Raw genomic sequence first — 25,718 nt, forward strand, 5'->3', positions numbered from 1 at the left:
AAATATACCCAGAGCCAATAGCATGTTTTCCAAGTCAATGGGCGACGCTACAGAGAGCTTGATTATCATCGGGAACAACAAGGGAGACTGCTGTGTGTTTGTATGGAAAGAAAACCCCAGCTGATCCCTCTGCCTTCAAGGACTGTCTGGAATACCCCATGATACAGGGAGTTTACACCTGCATTGAGGGAGTTTACACTTCATAGTCAGGTATAGTCAAGTTTACACTTTACAAAAACATATATTTTAAGAAGGTTTACCTGTTCATTAGAACATTTCACAGTTAAGAGTAGTTGTATAAGTAGGTTTATAAGAAGCACATGATAAATGTTCAGAGTTAACAAGGGATTTAAAAGGGATCAAGCCCATGTAGGAAAGAGCTGGATGCACTGTCTCCTCCATGTCTATGAGAAAGAGTGATAGCGATAGTGGGACAAACCGTTGGTGCCAAGTCTGCTAAGTGTCAACACAATCAGTAGCATCTCCCCCCTGAGGTTTCCCGCTCTTTTGTGTCCCATTCTGAAGTCAACGAATGGGACAGTGGGAAGAGGGAAGGTGGTGGGGTGGGGGGGTGGGGGGGGGGTGGGAGCAGGCAGCTCAACGTTCCGCATAATGGGAATGAGAGGTCCAAACCACATGATAAAGCACTCAAAGCACTGGTCTCTCCAGCCTGCTTCACGCTCTCCTGAGCATCTCGACAAGTATGAGTCAAGGGAAAGGGGGAAGGACAAGGAGAGGAGGGGGAGAACAACAGAGGGAAAGACTCACTGTGGAGGCTTGATTACTCATGTTGTGTTTTGAGTGCCCGTTGGATACGTGGCTCCATCTCTCTCTCTCTCTCTCTCTCTCTCTCTCTCGCTCTCTCTCTCTCTCTTTCTCTCTCTCTATATATCGTGCCGTGCTTCACTGTTTTCCCAGGTTGGTCATCCTATGCTTGTCTGTTCTCGGTTGGAGGATTACGAAAGAGTCTTGAATGTAAGTACTTCATTTGTTCAGGGCCATCCTTGTGGGCTGTATGTTAGTGGAAGATGCTGAGGCACTAAGCTTGGTCACACATGGGGAGGTGTGTTTCGGGGGCTCCATGTGCTTGGGCATGGGTGCACGTGTACGTTGTCTGCACGTGTACATTGTTGTTATTCTGTCTGTGGCTTCCACTCTTCGGGTCTGACTTGGACTGGGATAGACTTCCAGCAGATTTACTTCAAATGGATTCAGATTCAGTAAGTCAAAGTAATTAAAAGTACAAACCCTTTGAGGTAACTATATGCAAATGTATGTCCAAAAACAACTTTGAAATGACTGATTGGACTGTATATATTGGAGACCACAAATGCCATAGATTCAATAATACATAAACCTATTACATTGCTGATTAATTTTGCAGTACAGTTATTGAGAACATTATACGGTGGCTGAAACAGGAAGCAGTTGCTTTCCATGTTGAAACAAAGATCCATTTTTTCAGATGAATTCTTCTTGGAACCATAATTCCAGTCTTGACTGACTGATGTCCAATATAATGTCCCAAGTCTTTGGAATAAGGCTTTGGCCTATTTTGTATTCTCACAGGCAGCTGCCAGAAGGACTCTGAAAAGGGCAAATACCCTTGGAGCAATCATATTTTGTGCCTTTTTTCAAGGGATTTGTCTTTGGAGGTTTGCCAGAATCAGGGTTTGCGTAAATATCACTTGAATGACATGCTCACTGCTGAATTGTATAACAATCTAATACAATAATGTACAGGGTACATTAGAGGGCAGTGCCTTCAACTGCACTCAAGGAAAAATGGTTTTCATTTTGCACTCATCTGCAGGACTATGTTGTCAGGCTTTTTCTGAACACCTGCAACTGACCTGGGATAAATTTAGTCTTACATTTTTGGATGTTGGTAGTTAACATTTGCATTACATTTAAGTCATTTAGCAGACAATCTTATCAAGAGCAACTTACAGGAGCAATTAGGGTTAAGTTCCTTGCTCAAGGGCACATCAACAGATTGTTCACCTATTCAGCTTGGGGACTCGAACCGGCAATCTTTTGGTTACTGGCCTAAAGCTCTTAACCCATACGCTACACAGCAACAAAGGAACACAATTCTGACCCTATTTACTGTCTTTTTTGGTCAATTATAGATGAATGATTTACCCATTTTGAGTGTTATATTGTTTTTGTGCATCTCTAAGCAATGACCTATCAATTCCCGGGGTCATTTCATGTTTTCATGTATATCTAAGCTATTACTGTTCAAGCAGGAAAAAATCCTGCCGGTAAGATGTAGCGCTGCGATAAAGCTGCTCTCACTACACTCAAGTTAATAGGAATAAGACTTTTAGATTGTGAAAACATCTATCATACATGTCAGATTTCAATATTTGCAGATGTAATAACTTGGGAGGTTGCCTTCTCTAGAATGAGCCATTGGTCATATTTTTGCGATATTCCTACCTTGAGAAATGTGTAATTGAACAGGAGGTCCACCTAATTTCTCCTATTTGTCTGCCTCTTCAGTCCAGGGTGCCTTGCATGGTTCCGTTGTGAATGTCAGACTCCACTCTGCGAGGCACATCGAGCTGCAGATTGAACATGGTGAGATTGTAGACTCCTAAATTGACTCCAGTTTGTTTAGGCGATTTTAAAGCTAACTAGCTACTCACGTGTTGATATTGATTTTGTTATTATTGTGTGCAGCTATGTTTGCAGGCCAGCACATAGATAGAGTATTGTATTGTGGGTTTTGTAGTCAACTTGAGCTGCAACAAATTTCCACAATTTTTACATTACCACCAACTGTATTATAAAGACAAAATGTGTTAGTGTTATTTAACACTATAAATTATAGGAATGAGTGGTTTTGGGTGGATTTTTCCTTTAGGGCTGAAGCACGTTGAAACCCACAGGATACTGTATTCATCAAGGCCTAATTGTAAATTCCACATAGAACTACAAATGAATCATAAATGTCCCCGTGACCCTTTTCCACTTGGTTGTCACGTAGGATGCTTTTATAGGGGTGTTTCTATTCAGTGCAACTCAAGGACATTTGAAGTGAGTTTCAGTCAGGACGACTGATGAATAATCCACATAGTGTACATACATTTAAGCAATAAGGCCCGAGAGGGTGTGGTATATGGCCAATAAACCACAGCTAATAGCTGTTCTTATGTGCGATGCAACGTGGAGTGCCTGGATACAGCCCTTAGCCGTCGTATACTGGCCATATACCTGAAACCCCTGAGGTGCCTTATTGCCTGTGGTATATGGTCTGATATACCACGGCTGTCAGCCAATCAGCATTCAGGGCTCGAACCACCCAGTTCGAACCACCCAGGGCTCGAACCACCCAGTTTCTAAACATCAATAATACACATGCTTGGTACAGTATGTTTACAGAGTGCACATCAAATAAACAGAGTCCGAATTGGTGGCTGCGACCTAAGTTTTAATATTCATTGTTGGTTGTTTTTCTGTGTGGCTGCTCTCTACTTTTCACACGGTTCTGCCCTGGGTCCATTGTTATAGCATGGCAGATTGTGTCCTAACATAAATATTGGATGACAAGATAAGTGTATTGGTGCAGGGGCCTGGTTCCTCCTTCCACCCCCTCATCTAAACATATAACACCATCAGCAAGTCCCAAGGGAGTGATAAGATACATTCTGAAATATTTCTTAACACTTCGAGGTCAGGAAGGTAATATGCTCTTGGGAAACCGATGAAAGGTAGGATAGCTGTCCGGAACTCTGTTTACTTGTGAAAAGATGTACTTTCTTAGTCAGACTTCTCAGTTGACCTCGAGCTAAGGTTTGTCCTCTGAGAGAAACTGTGAAATGGGACTGCTTGAGCTCAGACATATACTGTAGAAGTAGGATCTTCATTTGATTACTGTTTTGTTGCTGAGAGTTTTCCTGCAATTTTCCTACACTTGTAGTGTATTCAAGGTAAAAAAAAAGGCCTCTAAAGTTCCCAATTTCCACTTTAAAATGTCAAACTTGATTTGCCCTAATGACAAATGTATCAACCCCTACAAAAACGTCCATAAATTATAATCGACATGATAATTCACATTTCCTGTTGCTGTAGGAGTAATTTCCTACTGTAGCAAATTGACTCAAATTAAAATTCTACATTTGTATTTATAGATTTGAATAACTTCAGTTTGCCCCTCGCTTTCAGAAAATCCCTGATTCTAGTTGACACGCAGAGTTGAGGCAGTCGTGACAAAGTCAGGGAGTGACAGTTCTGGACCTGAGGCCTGGAACAGAGCTGTGGTTGGTCACACTGCTGAGACTGTTGACATAGAAACACAGAGAAAGTGATGCTGTTATACCAAGTCTTTGTCTTTGAATACTTGTCAAATAAACTCCATCAGAAAGTCATGGCCACCCCCCAAACAGTAAAAACACAATGGATAATGTATTCATATTACTTTGGTGGGATCAGTTTCAGTACAAATGTATTTAATTACTTTATTTAACCTTTATTTAACTAGGCAAGTCAGTTAAGAATATTTTATTATTTACAATGACGGCCTACCAAAAGGCAAAAGGCCTCCTGCGGGGACGGGGGCCTGGGATTAAAATAAATAAATACAATGTAAATACAGGACAAAACACATATCACAACAAGAGAGACAACACAACCCTACATAACGATAGACCTGAGACAACAACATAGCAAGGCAGCAAACCCATGACGACACAGCATGGTAGCAACACAACATAACAACAACACGGTAGCAAAACAACATGGTAGCAGCACAAAACATTGTTTAAACATTATTGGGCACAGTCAACAGCACAAAGGTCAAGAAGGTAGAGACAACAACACATCACACAAAGCAGCCACTACTGTGAGTAAGAGTGTCCATGATTGAGTCTTTGAATGAAGAGAGATAAAACTGTCCTGCAGCGAACTGAAAAGAGGTGCGACCCAGGGATGTGTGTGCTTTGGGGACCTTTAACAGAATGTGACTGGCAGAACGGGTGTTGTATGTGGAGGATGAGGGCTGCAGTAGATATCTCAGATAGAGGGGAGTGAAGCCTAAGAGGGATCAGAGATAAGCATCAACCAGTGGGTCTTGCGACGGGTATACAGAGATGACCAGTTTACAGAGGAGTATAGTGCAGTGTTGTGTCCTATAAGGATGACAACATGGTCTCATTAAAATGTCAAAATGGTGACATTTAACCTCTGTACCCAAGCTGACCTATTAGTTATATGAATGATACAGATATTCCTTTACATAGACTGCTATATGTTGTTAGTCAAAGCCTACAACGGAAGATACCACAATGGTTCGCAGTGGTCAACAAGGCAAAGGAGAGTTCACATCAGCACAGTCCGTCTTTAGGCTAATTACTGTGGTCCAATTTTAATAAACCAACTCCCTTGTTGCCATGGTAGAAACACCACCATTTCCAAGCAAGGCCTTGTGTCTCAGATCTATTCACGGCCAGCCAGTCTCCCAAATTCCTGCTGAAAATCTATCCTTTCCCCCTGCTGTGACTTCTAGTGTCTGGCAGCCATTCTCTGGCTCTTCCACATCACACAGTTTCCCACTTGAGTCAAGAATGCTGGAGTTGTCAATAGAACTAAAGTGGTTTGTTTGTGAGGGTCTTTCTTTTCTACGCTGTGGGGTTACTGGACTGTGTGAAGGGTGGTTTGTGTTCCGTGTGACCAGACATGACATTGGAACGTACCTCTTGGCAAAGACAGACTAGAGAAAACCAAGCGAATCCAATTTACTGTGGTGGAGGGTGGATATTTAGTTCTATTCTATTCCGCACCTACTCATTAAAGTGTGTTGGCTTGGGAAAGGTTCAGTGGCCACCCTTTTCCAGCTCTATGCTGGAGGACAGTAGCAGAGGACATACAGTCATAGTATGCTTACCCCTGGGATGGTGTTGTGCAAACTTGTCTTTAGATTCAATGTCATGTCTATTAAACCAGCTATGACCCTGCCACAAATAAAATGGTCAATGACTTTACCCTGAGGCCAGTTTCACATCACTATCTAATGAAGGTGTTAGTGCGATGTCAGACTTTGGGCATACAGGGACATGATAGGAAGCTGCTGTGGAGGTTTGTTGACTATAACACGGTTGACACCGTCAATATAGAGCAGAAACAACCCGAGAGAGATCTTCGAGCAGTAACTGATAACTGCAAATATATTTTGGCTTGAATATCTTGACTTAGACCCAGGGCAAGTCATTGACCTCAGAAAGTACCCGTATTAGCCTAATCTGAGTATCTGAGTTGATTTACAAGGACGTAACGCCATCATGTAGGTTTATTGTTTCTCAAGTGCACACTTGATTTGAACTGGTTGATTTTAAGCGTTGTGCCAACATGATTTTAGTTGCATTGACAAAAGGCGCTGATGGAGTCTGTGTACACAGCTGTCGGCGTTAACTGGATATTCGATTGGATGACGTTTTCAGTCAATGGCACTGCATTTACACAACAGAGCAGTAGATTTTCTTTTCAAGCTAGGCTAGACGATAGCCCAGGATAAAAGAGGAGAGAAGCGAGTACAGAAAGAACAGTATTGATTGTCTCCTAGCCTTTAGAAAACACACGTTGACTTAAAAGGAAAGAAGATAATCAACGTATTTCCCTATTTCATGTTGTCACTGTGGTGAAACTACCAGAACTCGAGCACTGAAACATCGTCTTAGGTAACCTTCTACATGCCTTTTGCTGCAGACAATCTGCTGTGCTCTGTAATTATCCATTGTGTTTGTGGACCCATTTGACCCAGTCTATGGAGGGAGACCATAACAATACATTGAGATGCAAGGTGTGTACACACACAGCTACGCCGTGTTTAAGCTCATTAATACAGAAAGGCCACTATTGGTCCTGGGGAAATTTTATTTTGTTGTCAATTTCCCCTAATCTCCACTAAAACGGGCTCAAGGGGACAGTATTATTAAATGCAAGTGCTTTGGTGGGCAGTCCTGGCACATTGGTTATATAAGATAATATATATATAATCAAAGTATAATCAAAGTTAAATGTCATATATGGTCAATTAACCTAACGGAATCCATTTAGAATTCATATGGGACGGGTTATGTTAACAGGGTATATTTATGAAATTCAGGTAACACTATACATTAGGCTGCTCTTATACACATTTAGTAACATCGCAATTACACTAGTAACAACATTGTTAACATGATGTCAACGCACACAGTGTTTCAGCATTAGTACACAGGTAGAAGATCAACTTGATGCAAAGTATTACAAAATATAACACTTATGGTTAAACGTCACAAGAGCAACTGAATGTAATGTGTTTACAAACATCTAGTCCAGGGAGGGTGACACTGTGCTGACTTGTGCTTCTCGTTCCACACTATCGACTATGGAAACGCTCTGTTGTCTCCACAGTTCGATGCAGCAACCCCTCAATGTTGTTTTCCATCCACACAATCCATTTGGACTCATTTGATATACCCATCCCATGCATGAGCACACGCTGAGAGGAAGTGTCAAGGTTGCATTGCATCGCCACCAATCAGAAAGCGTCTTTCTTCGTTAGCGGATAACAAGTTGTGAGACAACAAAGCCACGGTGTGCCAAGGGAATTAATGTGAAATCAGCATGTGGCCTATGATAAATTCGGTAATGTGTTTTAAGAACAAAACATCACATTCTGTCTAGATAGAGGCCTACAATGCAACGTTTGCTGGACAAAGGCTATGCCGTCAGTGGTTTATTGATTTAGGTTTTCGATGTAAAAAGAATAGAGATAAGGCGCTTAGTTTGCCTTTAGTCTGAGTCAGAATCTGTTAAAGGCCCAGTGTAGTCGAAAACATGATTATCCTGCGTTTTATATATATATTTCCACACTATGAGGTTGGAATAATACTGTGAAATTATGAAAATTATGATAATGCCCTTTTAGTGTAAGGGCTGTTTGAAAAGACCCCCTGAAAATTCAGCCTGTTTTGGTGGAATTGAGTTTTGGCCTGCCTGGTGACATCACCAGGCGTAAATTAGTTTACACACTCTGAGGAAGTTTACACACTCTGTCCCCATCGGAGAACGCTTTTTGGTTCCAAGTAGAACTCTTTTGGGTTCCATGTAGAACCCTTTTGGAAAGGGTTATACCTGGGTTATTCAAAGGGTTATCCTATGGGGGCAGCCGAAAAACCCTTATAGGTTCTAGATAACACATTTTTTTCCCCAAGAGTATAGATCAATAAAAGGGAGTTCGAAACCTCTGCCAGAAAACAGCTAGTTTTCAGTTTTCCACTCCCAGACAGTCCCAGCTAAATTCTTGCTTGAGAAATTGCTCTTTGCTAAGAAGCTATTTTTGTTTCTTTTTGACCATTTTAATGAGAAATATCACAGTAAAGTACTTAATTGTTACTCAGAAATGATTTGCTATTGAGATAAAAACGGCTGCATTAGACCTTTCAGACTTAACTGTTCATGGTTTAAACTATTTCAGGTGAAATAAACCCATTGTTTGACTTCCCATTGAGATCCTTAGAACGTTTTGTTTAGTTTGGACCCTATTTGGAACTTTTGGAAGGTGAATGGAGAATTTAAGGAAAATTAGTCATTCGAGATTTTGATAGGATCCACGACTATAGCCTGGCTCGAGGGCGTATCAATGGATCACGCGACCTAATGGCCGCTCATCACCATTTTTAATTCCTCTGCCATAGCTAGCCCGTGTCCGCTCATGTAAAATGCATGGCTCTGATGAATGTTCCTACGCCTTCCTCTCTTAGCCCCATTAAGCATTTCTCTCCCATCTCTCTGTCTTTGATGCCTAAAGATGATGCATAACTTTCGTATTGGCGAAGAGCGAAGTGGGATATTCCAGTTCTGAGCGAGCCCAGGGTATAGACCTCTTGCTCTCTTTTTTGAAGGAGAGATAAATCACGTCTATCCCTAACGGGCCGTCACATTACACAGTGCACTACTTCTAGCTCCACTGTTAGGGGAACGGCGAGGTTAGAGTGACGGACGTATTCATGACTTATTCATAAACTTGCATTTTTATGCACCTGGATATTTTCAGTGTGACGTTGCTAGCAAGGGCAGGTGGTACAGGTGGTAGCCCGCCTGGGAACTTAGTCTTCTCCCATCCATATTCATCCTCTTTGACTTATTCTTTCGAGTTGTTTCCGTCAAGTCGTTTGTTCTAAATTATTATAAACCGTGTTACATATTGTATACGTTCAGATTGGCTGAACAAACCCCCAGTGCTCACTCCCCCACACTGGATATGAGTGATGCGTTCATTAGATATCATTTCTCTCTTTAACCGTTTCATCTCTAATAACTTCAAGCGTCACAGCTTACATGGGCACTCGACAAATAGTGCCTACATACGATATGGGTTCAAAAAAAAAGGATTAGCTGGCTATCGGGATGGGTTTGGCACATCACAGTTCCGCTGTAATCCATGCGAGTTGGTCATAGTAAATACATGAAACATATACAGTATTTATGCCACTAGATTGAGAACGTAGAGGAATATAGCACATCGCACCATCACAGGGTCCAAAACCTTATTTCACTTAATATGTTAGTTCCTTGCCGGAGCCTAGCTGGTGTCAGTGATGGGTGGGTTGAGGGCGAGAGTGGAGTGGACGCGTTTGACAGTTTAAGGCCTCTTTGTAATACCGTTCCCGCTGTGATAAAATGGTGATGTTTTGTGACATGCCAGTGTTGTGTGTGTGGGTGTGTGTGTGTGCGTGCGTGCGTGTGTGTGTGTGTGCGTGCATGTGCGCATGCCTGCTTGTACCCATATGTGTCTTTGCACATGCGTGTGTGTGAACTGGATTAACCCTGTGTGACAGAGAACGAGTTCAGTGCCGGGCGAGGGGCTTTTGTGTGTGTGTTTGCCAACACTTCCAGCATCGCCGCAAACTGTTTTCACTGTTCAATACTGGATTTGATTTAGCATCAGGATGTCTACTGAACCATAAAGACGAAAACACACAATTCATGATGCAAAAGATATTGATCTTGTGTATTTCCATTCAGCCCTTGTAGACTATCTCACTGGCTTGTGTCCCCTGGCAGAAAGGAGAATGCAGTATTCACTGGTTATAGTCATTACTGACCTCTTCATTCGTCCCTGAGCGGTCATTTCATTCAGTTTGTGTCCAATTATTAGTTTTTGCCTAGCAACCAGAGCCGACTCATAGGAAGTCCCTGAACAACATGGCATAGCTAAAAGAGAATGTCTGGTCCTTTCAGCTGAGACATGTCCTTTCTCTTGGTGTCTTGTTGAACCACGCAGCCACGCATACCTGTGGAACTTGGTGATTAGATCGAAAATATTTTCTAGGTGCCTGTGTTGAGAAGCCAAATGCAAACACTGGCAGTATATATCACCACAAAGAGTTTAAAAAAAAACTCCTTAAAGGCCCATCTGAACTCAGTTAAAGGGGCAAAGGTCACCAAGTGAAGAAATGTGTTTGGGATTTGCCTGGAGGCCATGACGCCTTAGAGCGTGATGCCCCCCCCCCCCCCAAGCAGACGTGTACTTTTATTAAAGTGCCCTCCCTTTTCTGTGAGTGCTTTGTCAACAAAGCTATACAGAGAACTTTAGATTTCCACTCAGCTTTATTAAACTACCACTAACATGTGTAGGAGCTCCCCTGTCAGACCATACCAGTTCATTGCAGGAGGGAGTCGAGATAGATGTGAGTGGTAAAGATGTTACGACCAGGGAGGAAGATGGGAGATGTTGATAAGAAGGGAGTGTGTGTGTGTGTTATCCATAGCGGCAGTGCCCTCTAAATAATCTGGTAACAGCCCTGGTCAGGCTTATCCCTTTAATGGGCTCACTTAGAGAAAGAAATCTCCTGAACATTCCAAGCATTCCACCACGTTAAAACCAAGGCTCCCAAAACACATCCTAGAAAGAAAGGTAGAGAAACCCCATATAACAGCCTGTGCTAATAATTGATGTCAGTTTCAAACACAGTAATCATCCACACCCGGATGAAAGAGCTGGCATTTTTACTTCGCACACTCTGACTTTGCACTAATGATTCCACAGACATTGTGTAGGTTGATGATATTACTTCCACGTACTAATTCGATGGCGGTCCTTCCAGGAAGAACAGAGAAAAGAATAGAAGCACAGTATCAATCAAATAAATAACACATCAAATCCTTTACATTGGAGGACGCAAGGCTCAACCTTGTTATAAATGACCTTCTTGACTCGTATAAGAGTCTCTTGAACACTGAGGAGGCTGAAGAACGCTGAGCTCCGCCTGTGTGCTGAGTGGCATGCATTGTGTTATTACAGCCGAGCCGGGGGCTTTCCAGCCAGGCTCTGTGACTGGAGGTCTATTGTGGGCTTAATTAAAGAAAGAGTCTGTGCTGTGGGTATTCATGTGCTTTCTGAAGAGGCCTCTCCACCTAACAGCACATCCCAAAGCAGCAGCAGCTCTCAAAAGGTTGCAAAGAGAACGGGGCTTTTATTTGATTTTCTTTTTACTCTAAGGGAAACGGAGGATATCATCTTACTCTGGAGATGAGCACTTATTTACTGAGGCTATTCTGGCGTAGTGTTTTTCCCAAAGCTAGAGAAACCTCTCTCCTGCTCAAACCTGCTACATAGTCTTTGTCTTAAAATGTACAATATTCTTTTTTGTTGCATTTCTGCAGACTATACATCATGTTTCATCAACTGTGCTTAGCTGATATAAAAGCGTATTTTGGGATGATACACTAACTTTGCTTTTTCAGTTAAAAGCTGAACTCTTGTCTAAAATGAACCTTAGATGGAAATGGATTTACTTCTCTTTCTCAAAAGTACATTTTTTAAAACTGTGCTTTACTCATCCGGTTCCAACTCTAAAAATAAGAGCCAGAATCACTGCCACGGTCAGGGTGCTTAACTAGCCAAGCGCCCTGAGTCATTGATTTCAGCCCAGGGCTTGTCTTAAACTTCAACTCTTTCTGATGAATACAAGCGTATTACATTCTTCTTCCAAACACGTTTGCTTTGAAATGCACAGATTCTAGAAGGGAGGTGGCAGATTTGAACTTTTCAAGTGACTATGGGGAATGTGACTCAAGATAAGGTCAGTGAGTCACTCAATATAATGCAGAAGTTGAGGGAGAACGAACGCCCTACTTGTCTCCAGAAGTAAATGACTGGGGCCAGAATCTTTAATCTAACCTTCTTTCGTTTGGGGAGAGAAAACAGCATGCGTGTGTGCGTGTGTGCGTGTGTGTATATGTGTGTATGTATGTGTGTGTGTGTGTTTGAGAGAGAGAGAGAGAGACATAGAAAGAGAAAGAAAGAGAAAGAGAGAGCGCGGGAGTGAGATACCAAGAGAGATACCAAGAGAGAGACGAAGTGAGACGGAGAGCTTTGACAAGATTGCAACAAGCGTAAATTATAAATGGGACAATACTAGGAGGGAGAGAAGATTATAAACCAGGATTGGTGATTGACACATTTCAATTTCAGCTGCCATAATCCCACAATAGGCATACTGTACTGTGCCAACTGACTGCACAGCATGGGCTGTCCCTGCTCTAGCTACAGTACCTCCCGATTGGCTCATCTAAAGCAGAGCCGCCCACTAAGCTATTTGAATACAGAGTGGAGGGGAGGGGGAAGGGGAGGTGGAGCGGTGAGCTAGATTCCCTCCTCCTGCCTGCGTGCTCTCACTGGGCTTGGGAGAGGAGCGGCTTTAGGGTGCGAGGAAATATGCCACGAGAGGCGATGTGACAGCCAGTGACAGACGCACACTGACACAAAGTTCCCCCAGTCGGACTGGAGTATTGCTGCGCTACTACTGCTGCAGCTGATCTGTTGTAACGGAGAATGAAGGGCCTCTACTGACCTGACGGTTCAGCAGCTCAGTTCAGCTCTCTCATTTCTTCTTCCTCTCTTATTTCACTCTGCTTATGGACAATGGGATTTTAACCATGTGGCAGGTAAGGAGGACTGTGATTGATAGTGTGGAAATGTTGTTGTGTGGTCCCTGAGGCTGTGGGGTCTCTGGTTACTTAATGCAGGGCTCATCAGGAGTCCTCTCCAAAGCACGTTACATCTAGTGATGATGGTATCACAGAGAGAGACGGATTCTAATCCTCAATAACTGGGATTACAGTTACAGACCTAATGATCGTATGACCATGAGGTTAAATAGGCAACATTTCCAGATGGGACTACCACCATATGCTTGTGAGAGGTAGTTCATTTAGTGAATATTCTACTGTATCAATATAACCTATCGATCATTTGTAGAATTGTAGAGTGTGATACACTTTACTTCAGAAACAGTGTTATTGTGTTTATGAGACTAGAACAGGTTTTCTGTCTGGGGTTATAACATAAGTAGTTGTTATCGCGCCTTGCATATTGAGATGAAGGGGACTGTGATATGTTAAATCTTTTTGAAAGCTGGAATACAGTGGGACTCATAAGGGTGCTTGACGTAATTGTATCAGCGCAGGGAGTGATGCCTCTGTTCGCTTCCACAATCGTTTTCATGCGACCCAATTGTGGGACGCAGACGAGCTTTTGTCCTCTTGGCAGACTTTACACGAGTGGGTGAGAGATATCGATGGGGTGTTCACAAAGTTAGTGTGGTGTGAGAAACCTGAACTGTTAGGCTTTTTATTGAAGAGAATTTGACACACTGACTATGGGGGGAGGGGGGGGGGGGGGGGACATGGGTGGGGTGGCAATTGGAAGGATGGCGTGTGTGTGTGTGTGTGTACCTGCATGTGTGTGTATACACATGTGCACTTGTGTTTGTTTATGCTATGTTATTTCTGAGTTCCTCCAAATCCACTCAGCATACTGCCGTCAACATGGTGTGATACTAATCACACAGAGTAGGAGGGAAGCAGAGGTCACATCTGCCCATTCAGCGACATGTCCTCTCCAGCCAGGCACGCGTTTGACAACGCTCTGCTGAGGATTCCTGTCCCTAAGCACAGTACTGTGGGTCAAAGGCACAGAGATGCCCCTCTAACCTTCTCTGCCCTGGTTCCAGATCTATTTGTTCATGTTTGGCATGACAATGACCATATGGGGTGACAGACAGCACAAACATACAGTATCTTGGATCAGGCTTTGCATTTATTGTCTTTGATAATGAAGGGAGCTGTGATTTCATGATGTGGTTGATGCTTTTTTAACCTGTTATAAAGCGGTCCACAGTCGACTTGGTCAGTGGAGACGACTGCTTGAGGACCATAGTCTGATAAGCTCTCGTGGGGCCACTTTGACCTGCCACAGGACATGACAGACTGTGGGAATGAGTCACTGTGACTTGCTCTGTGTTTGTCACTGGGCATAAATATAGCAACAACAGCATTGTCTGTTTGTCTCTGCTTTCCTGTGTCTTTGATGCACTTCTGGTCATGTTGTGTGTCTTGTTGATATAAGGTAATTAGATGGGTGGTGACTTAGCTGTTATCTTTGCGTTTGTAGTGGCTGAGGCATTTGTTTTCAGTTTAGTACAGTTGTGCTGTTTGCTAATTGCATTCTGGGTATCTCCCAGCAGGAAATGAACCACAGACAGTTTTTTTTCTTCTCTTCTGCGCCTATGCTTATGCGTTCTTTGATTGTTTGGTCCAATAGATGCATGAACAATATTTCCATGGTAACTTCTGCACTGAGCCTTTGACAATGAGAGACTTGTTTGGGATGTTGGCTCTGCCTCTTCGATCAAGGAAGTCGTGTGGACCGGAATGCAGTTTTTCAGTCTCCAGCGATCAGCCATAGTCATTCGGCAAAGTAGAGCGAGAACAATTGAAATAGGAAAAGTGTGACGCTTGCCATTTTGGGGGAAATGATGGAATGTGGGATGATGAGAGCCGTCTCTCTCAAGATCCAGCGAAGCAGATTCTCAAATGTATAACGATGTGTCTTTCTGCACGTCTGCATTGTTGCCACCAGAGAGCGTTCTTTTTTGAAACGTCTTACAAAGTCACCTTGATGGTCATTTTCGTGTGTAAATTGAAGAATTAAACGGAGTTCTCACATTCATATCACAAGAATGGTCAAACAACAGTATTAAAACAAGGCAAGATAATAGACAGGCTTGTATATGGTACATTGCACAGAAAACCCCGAAGAAGCAGGCACTGCGTGCTAAAACGTTGGTTGCTACACCCATCACATATTTGGGAGCATAATTAGTGTGCAACTTTCTTTCTTTTTATAGTTTACTCTCCGTTACTCAGCACTTCTACAAAACATTTTCGGGGTGTGTGTCAGCTTATGTCTTTTACTACAGAAAATGTGTAGTATTTGAAGTGTGAAACATAAACAGAATCACTCACACATAGGCTGCTTAAACACCTCCCATAGTGGCTTCATAGAGCTTCTAAGTTGATCCATGTGTAAGGTGTTATGTATGCTGTTATGACCTTATATGACTGTTTACCAGGTCAGTTCAAGCATGCCAAGGGTAACCTGGGGTCAGCCTCTTGGAGTGTGACTGATGGAGCAACCAATGACCCGTGGTCTTACTGACATGTCAGGACAAGGGCTCCCCAATCCCACGTGTCTGCAGTCTATAGCGACATCTTCTGCTGGTAGAAATGGGTATCAGTATGACTTGACGATGTGTGTCAGAGATAAGACCACCACACACGCACGCACACACGCACACACACACACACACACACACACACACACACACACACACACACACACACAAATAGGCGCACAACCACACAAACACACGGAAGGACACATGCACACACGCACACACACGAACACACACATGCACACACACACAGGCGCGGCCGCACACACACAGGTGTAGGCACACACTCACACAAAAGAGTGCACCCACACACACACCTTTATTACATTCCCACCTCTGACCTCTAAGACTGTTAAACTCAGTACCGTAAGCTTCCTAGCTCCATATAACATTCCACAGACGCCAGGTAAAGTTTTCCCACTCTCTCCACTCCGGCACTGGGCCTTTGACTCTGCCAGAACTGGCTGATGAGTGGAGAGGCATATGTCACCCCTGACCCCTCTCTCCTCCCCTGTCACTGACTGACACTTAGCCATGTCTGTGGAAACAAAAACTGGGCCTTGAAGAGTATCACAAAATCACATCAACAGTCTCAGCTGTTCTGAAAGGCAGACACTGAAAACATGAAAACATGCACACACACTTGCATTGTTGCTTGCATAGATCTCTCTCTCGTCATCTGTCTTGTAAGGGAGTGGAGCGAGGTAGAGGGGAACGACCCTATACAGTAAAGTGCATTATAGATGAAGGAGTTATGTAATGTTCACATCACACAGGTCATATAAGATGTCTCCACCGTAAACTGGACAGACTCCCACTTTCTACACAAACTCATAACCTCACATATGGGACTCAATTCAGGGAATTAGGCGTATGTCGCGGGTCACTACTTCACAGGATAGCCATTTTTTATGCTGACTTGCTGTGCAAACATGCACTCACACGTAAGCATGCAGGCAACGCACACACACATATGCATGCTTGCACGCACACACACACGCGTCATGGAAACTTTTCCATCGGGGCCTGTCAGCCTTATAAACACTATTATACATTAAACACATTCTTCCCCAATCTGTCCCCAACACAATTTTTTTTTAAATAAATGTTTTTATTATTATTCCATGTCTGGGTCAGTCAGGAGGGGGGAGTGAGATGAGGATCATAGCCAGAGAGACCCCCCTGAGTCAGATGTGGGTGACCCCCCCCCCCCCTAATCGCCTGGCTCACACCCTAGCCTCAAATACAGCGTCCAATCCCATTAGTCGTGACTGACCCAATCCTCAACATGAAAGTCTCTGACTGGTCACAGACACAGTGGCAGGAGCGGATTATGGATAAACAGGCAGGATGTCTAGGGTCGAAACAAAGACAGGCAGGCCAAAAGTGAGGGGGGGTGGGCTAAATGCTAACACTAATGAGTCGTACGGTCTGGGGTGGTCATTAGAGGTGATTAGGGGGGCACTGCATGCAACGGTTACGGGGAGAAGGGGAGAGAGACACTGGGTAACAATACACTCTATATTAGAACTGGTGTCATAACAGAGGAGGGGCTATGGAACTGTAGCTGTGACAAATCTGTTTTTATGCCAAGACCAAGGGGTCCAATAGCCATTTAGTAGTGGATATTTTCACACTCTCAACAATGACATTGGAAATATGCCTACAGTACATATTGACAATAAAAGCTGACATCAAGGGCATGAAGACCATGCAACAAATGTTATTCTATGGTTCAAAGGGTGGTGTCAATTTCATACACAAAAAAACATCTATCACTTCAGGTACATTGTAAAAGGGGGGGGGGGGGGGGGGCGGTTAATCTAGCGTCAGGAGTTAATCTCAGATGCTTTTTTTTCAAAAGTCCTAGGTAGCTAGAACAATTTTTTTCATTTTTTGTCCCTGGTTTGGAAACTATAGATTATGTCCTGATATATGAACTATGGACATGTGAGCTTTGATTCTTATTATATACCGTATAAGGATTATAAAACTCTAGTCATTCATTTCTATCTTTTTGGTCCCTTTTTTTCAACCCCAAAATAATGCAACCATTTTTTTCCCCATAAACAATGGTAAAATAAACCCTGCTATTTGAAGCATGTATCTCACATCTAATCCCCAAAAGTTGGGCGAGATGTGGACAAGACATGTTTGTATTTACACTACCTATAAATGGTTCAATCTCTTGCCCAAAAAACCACATTGTGCATCTCCTCTTGTTTTTCACCCATCTCGGTTCATTTGGAAATGAAAGTGCATGCGCATCCACACACTGATTACATTAGCTAGGTCAATGCCTTTGACCTACTTTGAGCGTTGCGTTCCGTGGGATGCCACAGTCGCTCACGTCAAGCCACCGGATGGACAATATTCCCCTCCATTTTGTTACAGCAGCTTTCTGCTGGTTAATTTATTTATTTGTTTATTCTATTTTACGTTTCAGCTGTTCTGGGACAACAAGCGTGGGATTTTAAAATGGCATCCATTGTATGGGATCTCCCTTTTTCGATCGTCCCATTGTACCAAACTGAAAGGGAATCTCTCACCACATATTATTGAATAAGGGGTGTTTTGTTTGGCTACCCCAGCTACACACATTCAGTAGGAGACGCAAGCTTATTATGAGAGCATAGGGGCTATTTTTACACCCAATTTCAATATACTGTAGCTTGAAGGCGTTAACCAATCTTCAATCAAATACTTTCCTTTTTTTTGTCTCAGAGCATCTGTTCTTTGCACCCTTATACTGCGTATTGTCTCGCTCTTTCATCTCTCATCCACTCTTCATGAAGTGACTGTTTTTAGAAACCGGAGAGAAAAATGATCTGTTTCAATTGTTACAGATCAAAGATAGTGAAAAAGCCACAACCTCTAGTAACCGAGTTGAATTAAAGATACAACCAGTACCTCCACACACAGACAAGATATCCAGAGAGACCGAATGGGATATGCACAGTGCTCTAAATCAGGGGTTGTTCAACTTTTTCAGCCTGGGACCCAAATGAGAAATTCAATGTTATCCTGGGATCTAAGCTCATGAAAACTTGCCACCTTTTGAGGGCCTTAACTGAGCAAAATATTTCAGTGGCCCCCCTCTTGAAAGCAGAGATATTTTTGGGGGTTTTAAAGTAAATTTCCTGCAATGGTTCATGCCATGGGCATAGAGAAAATGTATTTTTTTTTAAAGCAATCTTTCTGCAATTTTACACATTATGCCATGGGGCAGAAATCATATGTTGCCATTTCATAACAAATTGCATGCAATTCTACAAATGTTGCCATGGGGAAGAGATGTGTATATATATATATATATATATATGTTATATATTTTTTGTTTGTTTTAATGTTTGCAGTTTTACAGCTGATTTCATGCAATTCTACACATTATGCCATGTTAATATGATATTAGAGTGAGAGTGCAAAACAAAATCAAAGGGGGACCCCTGGAGGTCAGGGCCCCTGGGCACGTGCCCTGCGTCAGTATTCAGCCACAATAACTACACGTTTAGATAGCTGGCTAGACTAACTTACCAATCAAAAAATTGTTAGCTGACAAGTGACTGACATAACAAGAGAGAAACTGCTGATGCACAACCAAATCTCAAAATTGCACCGTGTATTCTACTATTGTAAATCTTAATAGTTAGTTGACAAGGCGCATTGAGTGACAGACATAACAGGAGAAAAACTGCTGATGCACAACAACATTTCAAAATTGCACCATGTGTTCTACTATTGTAACACTCAACAGTAAATTGACCCCCCCCCCCCATCATACTTTAAAAAAGGTTGCTCTTAAATGTTACTTAGGACTATATAACTTACTCACAGTTAAGGCAAATTTAGCTGAAAGTGATAAAGTTTACCTTAACGGTAAAGCAAACTGTTAGGTTTCAACTCGGTATGAAGATAGTGTAGCCTCTTCTTCATTGGTCATATTTCAGTCTGGCTGTGGCCAAGCTGGCTGTCAGTGTGAGTCTCCATTCTTTGTATCTGTCCCAACCTGGCTGCAATTGCCAAACCAGCAACATTTAACTTTCTCAACCCAAACCTGCCTGAGGCACCATTTTAGCTACAACAGAAAGTGTTAATGCCTTGAACGTTACTAAATGGAGAGTATTGTAATTCTACTTGTGACTCTATCAGGCATATCAGCACACTAACATAACTCCACACAGTATTTTATTGATCTTAAAGGTTCAGACTCAGTTCAACTACTAACCCTTGTTAGGCCCTTTGGGAAGGTCATCACAGTCTATTTTTCACAGAGGTCAATAGGAAGAAGAGTCCAAGACTAGTGTCTAAACCCATTACATGTCATAGAAGTTTACGCAAATATTGTTTTACATATCTGTACGTGTACCCCTCAGTGTACACAATGTGCTTTCCTCAGATCTGAAATTCACACCGTATTTTAATGACATGCGTTACATTGGTTATTCTTCTGACACCTATCCCTGCTGATTTTTCATTGGACCACAGCTATAAATGAGCAGAAGGGAGAGAGAAGACAATACCCTCTCCCTCACCCCCTCTCTGCCCCTCTCTTCTCTTCTCTCCCTCCTCCCCTCCCGCACCTCCACTGTGAGGTCCGACAGATTGCAGTGTCACTTTTTGTTTGTGTGAAGTGGGTTCTGTCCACAGAGCTAACCGCTCTAGTGAACCGCTCTCTCTCGCTAACTTTCCTGGAATTGCCCAGACAACTCTGTCCTTCCCTGTTGTGCCTCTGTGGCTCCTGTGGTACACTGGTCGGCAGCTACACTAGACGACTCCGTGTATTCAGTGTGTGCATGAGGAGGATAAGGGATAAGCAGACAGCAGAGCGATGCCTGCTGTGGACCGGTGTTCCACCCCGCTGTGTCTCCATGCTCAGGGCTCTGTCCTCTGAGCTCCCTGCTGCCTGTGTTTCTGATTCGGGCTCTTCAGCTTCTGTAGCATCGTCCTCCTGCATGGGAACGAGAGCCATCGGTGGTTACTGAGTGGGTAGGCTAAGAGGGGATCAGCGTGCTAAGGAAGGGAAAAGACCATGGCAAAGACTGACGGGGGCTCCACTTCAAATCAAATAAATGTATTGGTCACGTACACGTGTTCAGCAGATGTTATTGCGGGTGTAGAGAAGTGCTTGTGTTTCTAGTGCAGTAATATCTAACAAGTAATACCTAACAGTTTCACAACATATACACACAAATCGAACTAAAGGAATGGAATTAAGAATATATAAATACATAGACAAGCAATGTCAGAGTGGCATAGACTAAGATACAGTAGAGTAGAATAGAATACATATGAGATGAGTAACGTAAAATATGTATTCATTAGTAAAGTGACTAGCATTGCATTTGTTAAAGTTCTTACTTGCTTTGGACTTTTACCAGGGGAATATATTCAGCGGTTTCACGGTTTACCTGGTGTTAGTAGGTTGAGGGCCGACACTTTGACACGCCGTCGCATACTTTAATGGCGTACACCGAAGTCAAGGGACCGATCTCGTCGCCTGAGTTCAGGGAAACGATTGGGTCACTGCAGTTGTCTCTGCGATAGCCAAGTCATTGTTACTACGGCGCGTGCTACCCTTGATTTATTCAGTTCTGTATCAGCTCAATCATTGTAGGCAAGTTTGGTGTACGTGTTTAAAACGTACGAGTTATTACACATTGTATGATCCTTAATGGTGAATGTGTTTGGTCACTACAGCTTCTGTCCGATGGCGGAAGGTTGACGCATTCTGCAGTTGACATTCAGCGAACTCACTGTCCCCGATCAAAGGAATTCAGCAATGATTCCATACTAAATGAGAAGACTTTGTGTCTGTCACAGTTCCAGAGGGGTAGGGGAGTGGCGTTGCTTAGCAGTCTAGTCCCACTTGGAACTAGGTCAGAGAGATGTAAGAGTACCGTATTCGCTGGACACACAAGTACAGGAAACAGTGACATCTGTTGAAAATGCTGCACTCGGGGACATCCCTGGAAAAACGGCTTTATTAGAGGAAGGATTATTCTCTAACGTTGAAGGGTTATTGACATTAGACTTTGAAGAAGGGTTCAAATTGAACCCTTCAATTACATCAGGTCATCATTACCATGGTCAAGTAAAATCACATAAAATCATTACATTTCCTGGTAGACAGGTCCCGTTTCCTGTGCTCTGCTCAGCATCAGTTTATTGAAAATCATTTGCCCCTTGCTGTACTCGGCCAACCTGAAGTCCGAGGGTACATTTTCACTGCCGCAGGACTGAGAGAAGGGCATGGCGTCGGGAGAGTATTGGCACCCGCCACCTCAGACAATGGCATGTGTGTTTAGTTGACCTGTCTCAACGGCATTGTGGGGGAGCACATTTCAGTTCTCTGTTCTGATGTGATGTTCTGAGTGATTATCTGCATTCAGCATCAATTGGGGATTAGATAACCCACCTAGAGGCCTACAAAAAATGATATACAAATGTATATTGCCAAATGTATTGAGTTGTGTAACCAGGTTTTCAGGTAGAAGTAAAAAACATCCCTCCTTAATTGGTTTTGCCAATGGTTCTGGGTCACCGTCAGTCAGTGTGTTACAGCTTGCCGTTACCAAGACTGACGCTTAACATAAATTGTACTCCTGTCCTCTGTTTATTAACGTTAGACAATTAAGACACATAAATAAAGGAAACATAAAATAACAGAAGAGACTTTTGCTTTGTTATTTCTATGACCTCAACTTTTTTAGCATCACCCATATACTGTGGATATTGTAAACACTACAAGCTCTGACAGGTCAACACTCCACGTTTTTGTTGAATTCATTTTCATTGAAGTACGGAATCGGATGACAATGGAAATGATCAGTCAACTTCAGATAATCATTCACGTGTATTTATGTGAACGGTTCATTTCACCCCAAACTCTTTCTGTCCACCTCTCCAGATAGCTGAGCAGTTACCCTGGATTTCGCTGACACCGCGCCTGAGTTCCGCTTGAGAGGATGGAAGCGCTGGAGTCAGAGCTGACTTGCCCAATCTGCCTCGAGCTCTTTGAGGACCCACTGCTCCTGCCCTGTGCCCACAGCCTGTGCTTCGGCTGCGCCCATCGCATCCTGGTATCCCACTGCGCCTCCAACGAGCCCGTCCAGTCTATCGGAGCATTCCAGTGCCCTACCTGCCGCTATGTCATCTCTCTCAGTCCGCAGCGTGGCCTAGAAGGACTGAAACGCAACGTCACCCTCCAGAACATCATCGACCGCGTCCAGAGGGCCGCCTCCTCCGGCCCCCTGGCCCTGCTGCCCCACAGCGGGCCCAACTCCCCTAGCGAGGACGCCGGGCGATTCGCCCTGGCCCTGATCCCCGCCTCCACCGCCATGACCAGCCCCGGGACGCCGCCCAGCCACGTGCAGTGCCAATTCTGCGAGCAGGACCCACCGCAGGATGCCGTCAAGACGTGTGTGACGTGCGAGGTGTCATACTGCGACGAGTGCCTGCGTGCCACGCACCCCAACAAGAAGCCCTTCACGGGCCACCGTCTGATCGAGCCCATGTCGGACTGCCACCTGCGGGGGCTACAGTGCCTGGAGCACGAGGAGGAGAAAGTGAACATGTATTGCGTCACCGACGAACAGCTCATCTGCTCTCTGTGCAAACTGGTAGGAAGACACCGAGACCACCAGGTGGCGGCCTTGAGCGACCGCTACGAGAAACTCAAGGTAAGGGATGACTTTTTGATTGTATGCATGAACCTGGTCGCTATTCTTTGCTGGTGGACATGTTGTTTTGAGGAGGGCAGGAATCAGAACTGCTGTGGATAATCTGTGTGATCGGGTAAAGAATTAAAAGCCAGAGGTGAAGAGCTGCGGAAAGATATGTGTGATGTGAAAAGAGTGAGAAAGTGAGATGCCTTATTGTGCACTCGTAATCATAGGTATGACTTTGTAAGTGCAATGTTGTGGTGAAGAAATACAGCTACTGTATTTTGCTTTGAGTGCACTATAATGCTCACTAACTATGTAGCCTAGATTTCCAACAAAAATGATGTTATCATCTTTTTGTTTCATCATTAGCGGAGCGTCCTAATCATACAATTAGTACAAGTACCCCCAACATGCCAAGAGGGTTTCTCTGCATCTCTCCTGTGCAGGCAGTGTGAAAATAGGGGCTCATTAATGATGGGGAAGATGGCTGCCTACAGAAGGTTGAGGTTAAACAGTGGTAATCGCTCCGTTTGGTGGGGGTTGGTTTAATTGAGTGTGACTGGTAGGTCGTGTTAGAGGCTGTTAGGAAGGGCCCACTGGGAGATGGCAGGGTATTACCCCATCTCTGCAGGACAAATTAAGACCGGAGTTTGATTTGTGAGAAGGCCATGTGTGATCACTGATTTTCAGTTTGGCATCTTTTGCAATCAGGTCCATCTCTCGTGTGTATGTTAATTAAGGGGTCTAGAAAAGTGTTCTGATTACAGAAGTAACACATGAAGTCCAAATTGTAACTATTATCAGTGCTTAATTGGTAAATTGGGAGGTTCTGAAACAAAAAGTGAGCGCGAGAGGGGGGTGACCTGGGGGGCTCTGAGGTACCGGAATACATTATAAAAAATGTTTTTATAATAAAGCATTGCATGCACATCATCGTATTTGCCTAGTAGAGCAGTAGAGTAGAGGCACTTGCAGAAGTGGGGACTTTTTTTGTAGCCCCTGGTCCGGGAATTTTTTTTGCTTTTATAAAAGCATTTCTTGCAATTCTACGTCATTTTAAGTGACTGGTGACTTTAGCAGAATATTTTTTAATACCGCACAAGTTATAGACATTACAGACTACTTTGACACAGACAAACTGATAATCTGAGATTAATAAAAAACTACCTTGTGGAGACACACCAATCACATCTTTTTTTTTCACTAATTGTTCTTTGACCAATCAGATCAGCTCTGAAAAATATCTGTTGTGATTGGTCAAAAGACCAATTAGTGGAAAAAATATCACAGCCTTATTGTACAATATGAGGACGAAATTATAATCCTAAAAAAGCTTTCCAGTTTCACTGACTCACCCAATGAGCAACAGCTCACTCACTGGTCATGGACAATGATCTGATGTCAACAGCCTATCTCTCTATTGTTTTACTTTGTAAACAATGCTGTTTACTCAACAGGCCTATTTGGAAGTTGACAAAACAAAACAATCCTGCGATTGTATTTGAAATATTGCGAAAGGTCTGTTTTGGCTGCATGCTATTCGCTGACAGATTTGCAGAGCTTTCCTGAGGCCAATCCTTATAATTGGGCTACACACAATCCACTCATATGCTATTTATTTTAAATAAGCTATTGATCTTCTGTGGCTAAATAATAGACGTATTCCTAGTGTAGTATTCTGAATGATTTCATTTATTTTTGAACAGACAGACAGCAGTAATTCTATTCTTTGGCAAATGTATTTATTACAATTTCTCAGGGGTGCTGCAGCACCTCCAGCACCCGTTCCGTGGCTATGATTCTAAAAGGAAGTAAATGACGAAGTGCAACGCTGGAGAGGCGATAGTTGCAGGCTCATGTCCGTCAGAGCAAGAGAGATGGGGAGAGATCATAGAAAATGAATATCATTCTAGTTCTGTGAGTGATTCAAGAGTACTTCTCTCTCTCTCTCTCTCTCTCTCTTCACAGCAACGTTTGCAATTACCAGGCTACAATTATCTGCCCCCTAAAAAAAGGTATCTTTTATTTGAATTTTTACATTGCGAACGGTGTAAATAATGTTTCATACCAGAATCGGTAGGATACCGCATACTGGCAAAACTGAAAGGTGCCGGATCCTATGGTCGTGCCACGAGAGGTAGGCTACCGGATCCTTGCAAAACTGAGAGGTGCTGGATCCTATTCCGGCAAGATCCAGCTTAACTGAAGCACTGGCTTTTTGTTTTTCAGAGATTTGAACCATTGACTGAGTTTTTCATTTATTCTACACTACAGTGTCTTTCTGCCTCACTTATATATTATGTGTGCATTATGACAGACAGATGCATTCATATTAAGGTCAGTGAATCTCCCAATTTGTACACAGAATACTGTCATGGTGGTATACATGCATTTCTCACGGATCTTCTGCGCTTAAAGGGCATTGCACATTGCACACATGAGCAAACCAGAGGACTCACAATCATGTAAGAATGCAAGGACCGGTTACTGTTCTGCCGCCCTAGGTGTGTCCAAAAAAATGCCGCCCCCCCGCAAAACTAGAATG

The 25,718-nt window shown here is 43.3% G+C and overlaps 1 protein-coding gene across 3 annotated transcripts in view; it reads left to right on the forward strand.

The window, feature by feature from the left end:
- Positions 1 to 783: 783 nt before the first annotated feature.
- LOC110495818 (E3 ubiquitin-protein ligase MID1) overlaps positions 784 to 25,718 on the forward strand; it is a 48,376-nt gene continuing 23,441 nt past the window's right edge. Inside the window, exons 1-2 of one of the 3 annotated variants that reach the window (XM_090208104.1) lie at positions 784 to 975; positions 22,417 to 23,188. In XM_090208104.1, coding sequence (XP_090064230.1) covers positions 22,475 to 23,188 — 714 coding nt within the window. In that variant the 5' untranslated portion in view covers positions 784 to 975; positions 22,417 to 22,474. Of the gene's footprint in view, positions 976 to 12,293; positions 12,940 to 22,416; positions 23,189 to 25,718 lie in introns of those variants that run through there. The other 2 variants (XM_021571275.3, XM_021571273.3) reach the window with 2 other exon arrangements.

Source organism: Oncorhynchus mykiss, chromosome 18 (assembly GCF_057628025.1).
Source record: "Oncorhynchus mykiss isolate SJ-2025 chromosome 18, ASM5762802v1, whole genome shotgun sequence".
Classification (NCBI taxonomy): domain Eukaryota; kingdom Metazoa; phylum Chordata; class Actinopteri; order Salmoniformes; family Salmonidae; genus Oncorhynchus; species Oncorhynchus mykiss.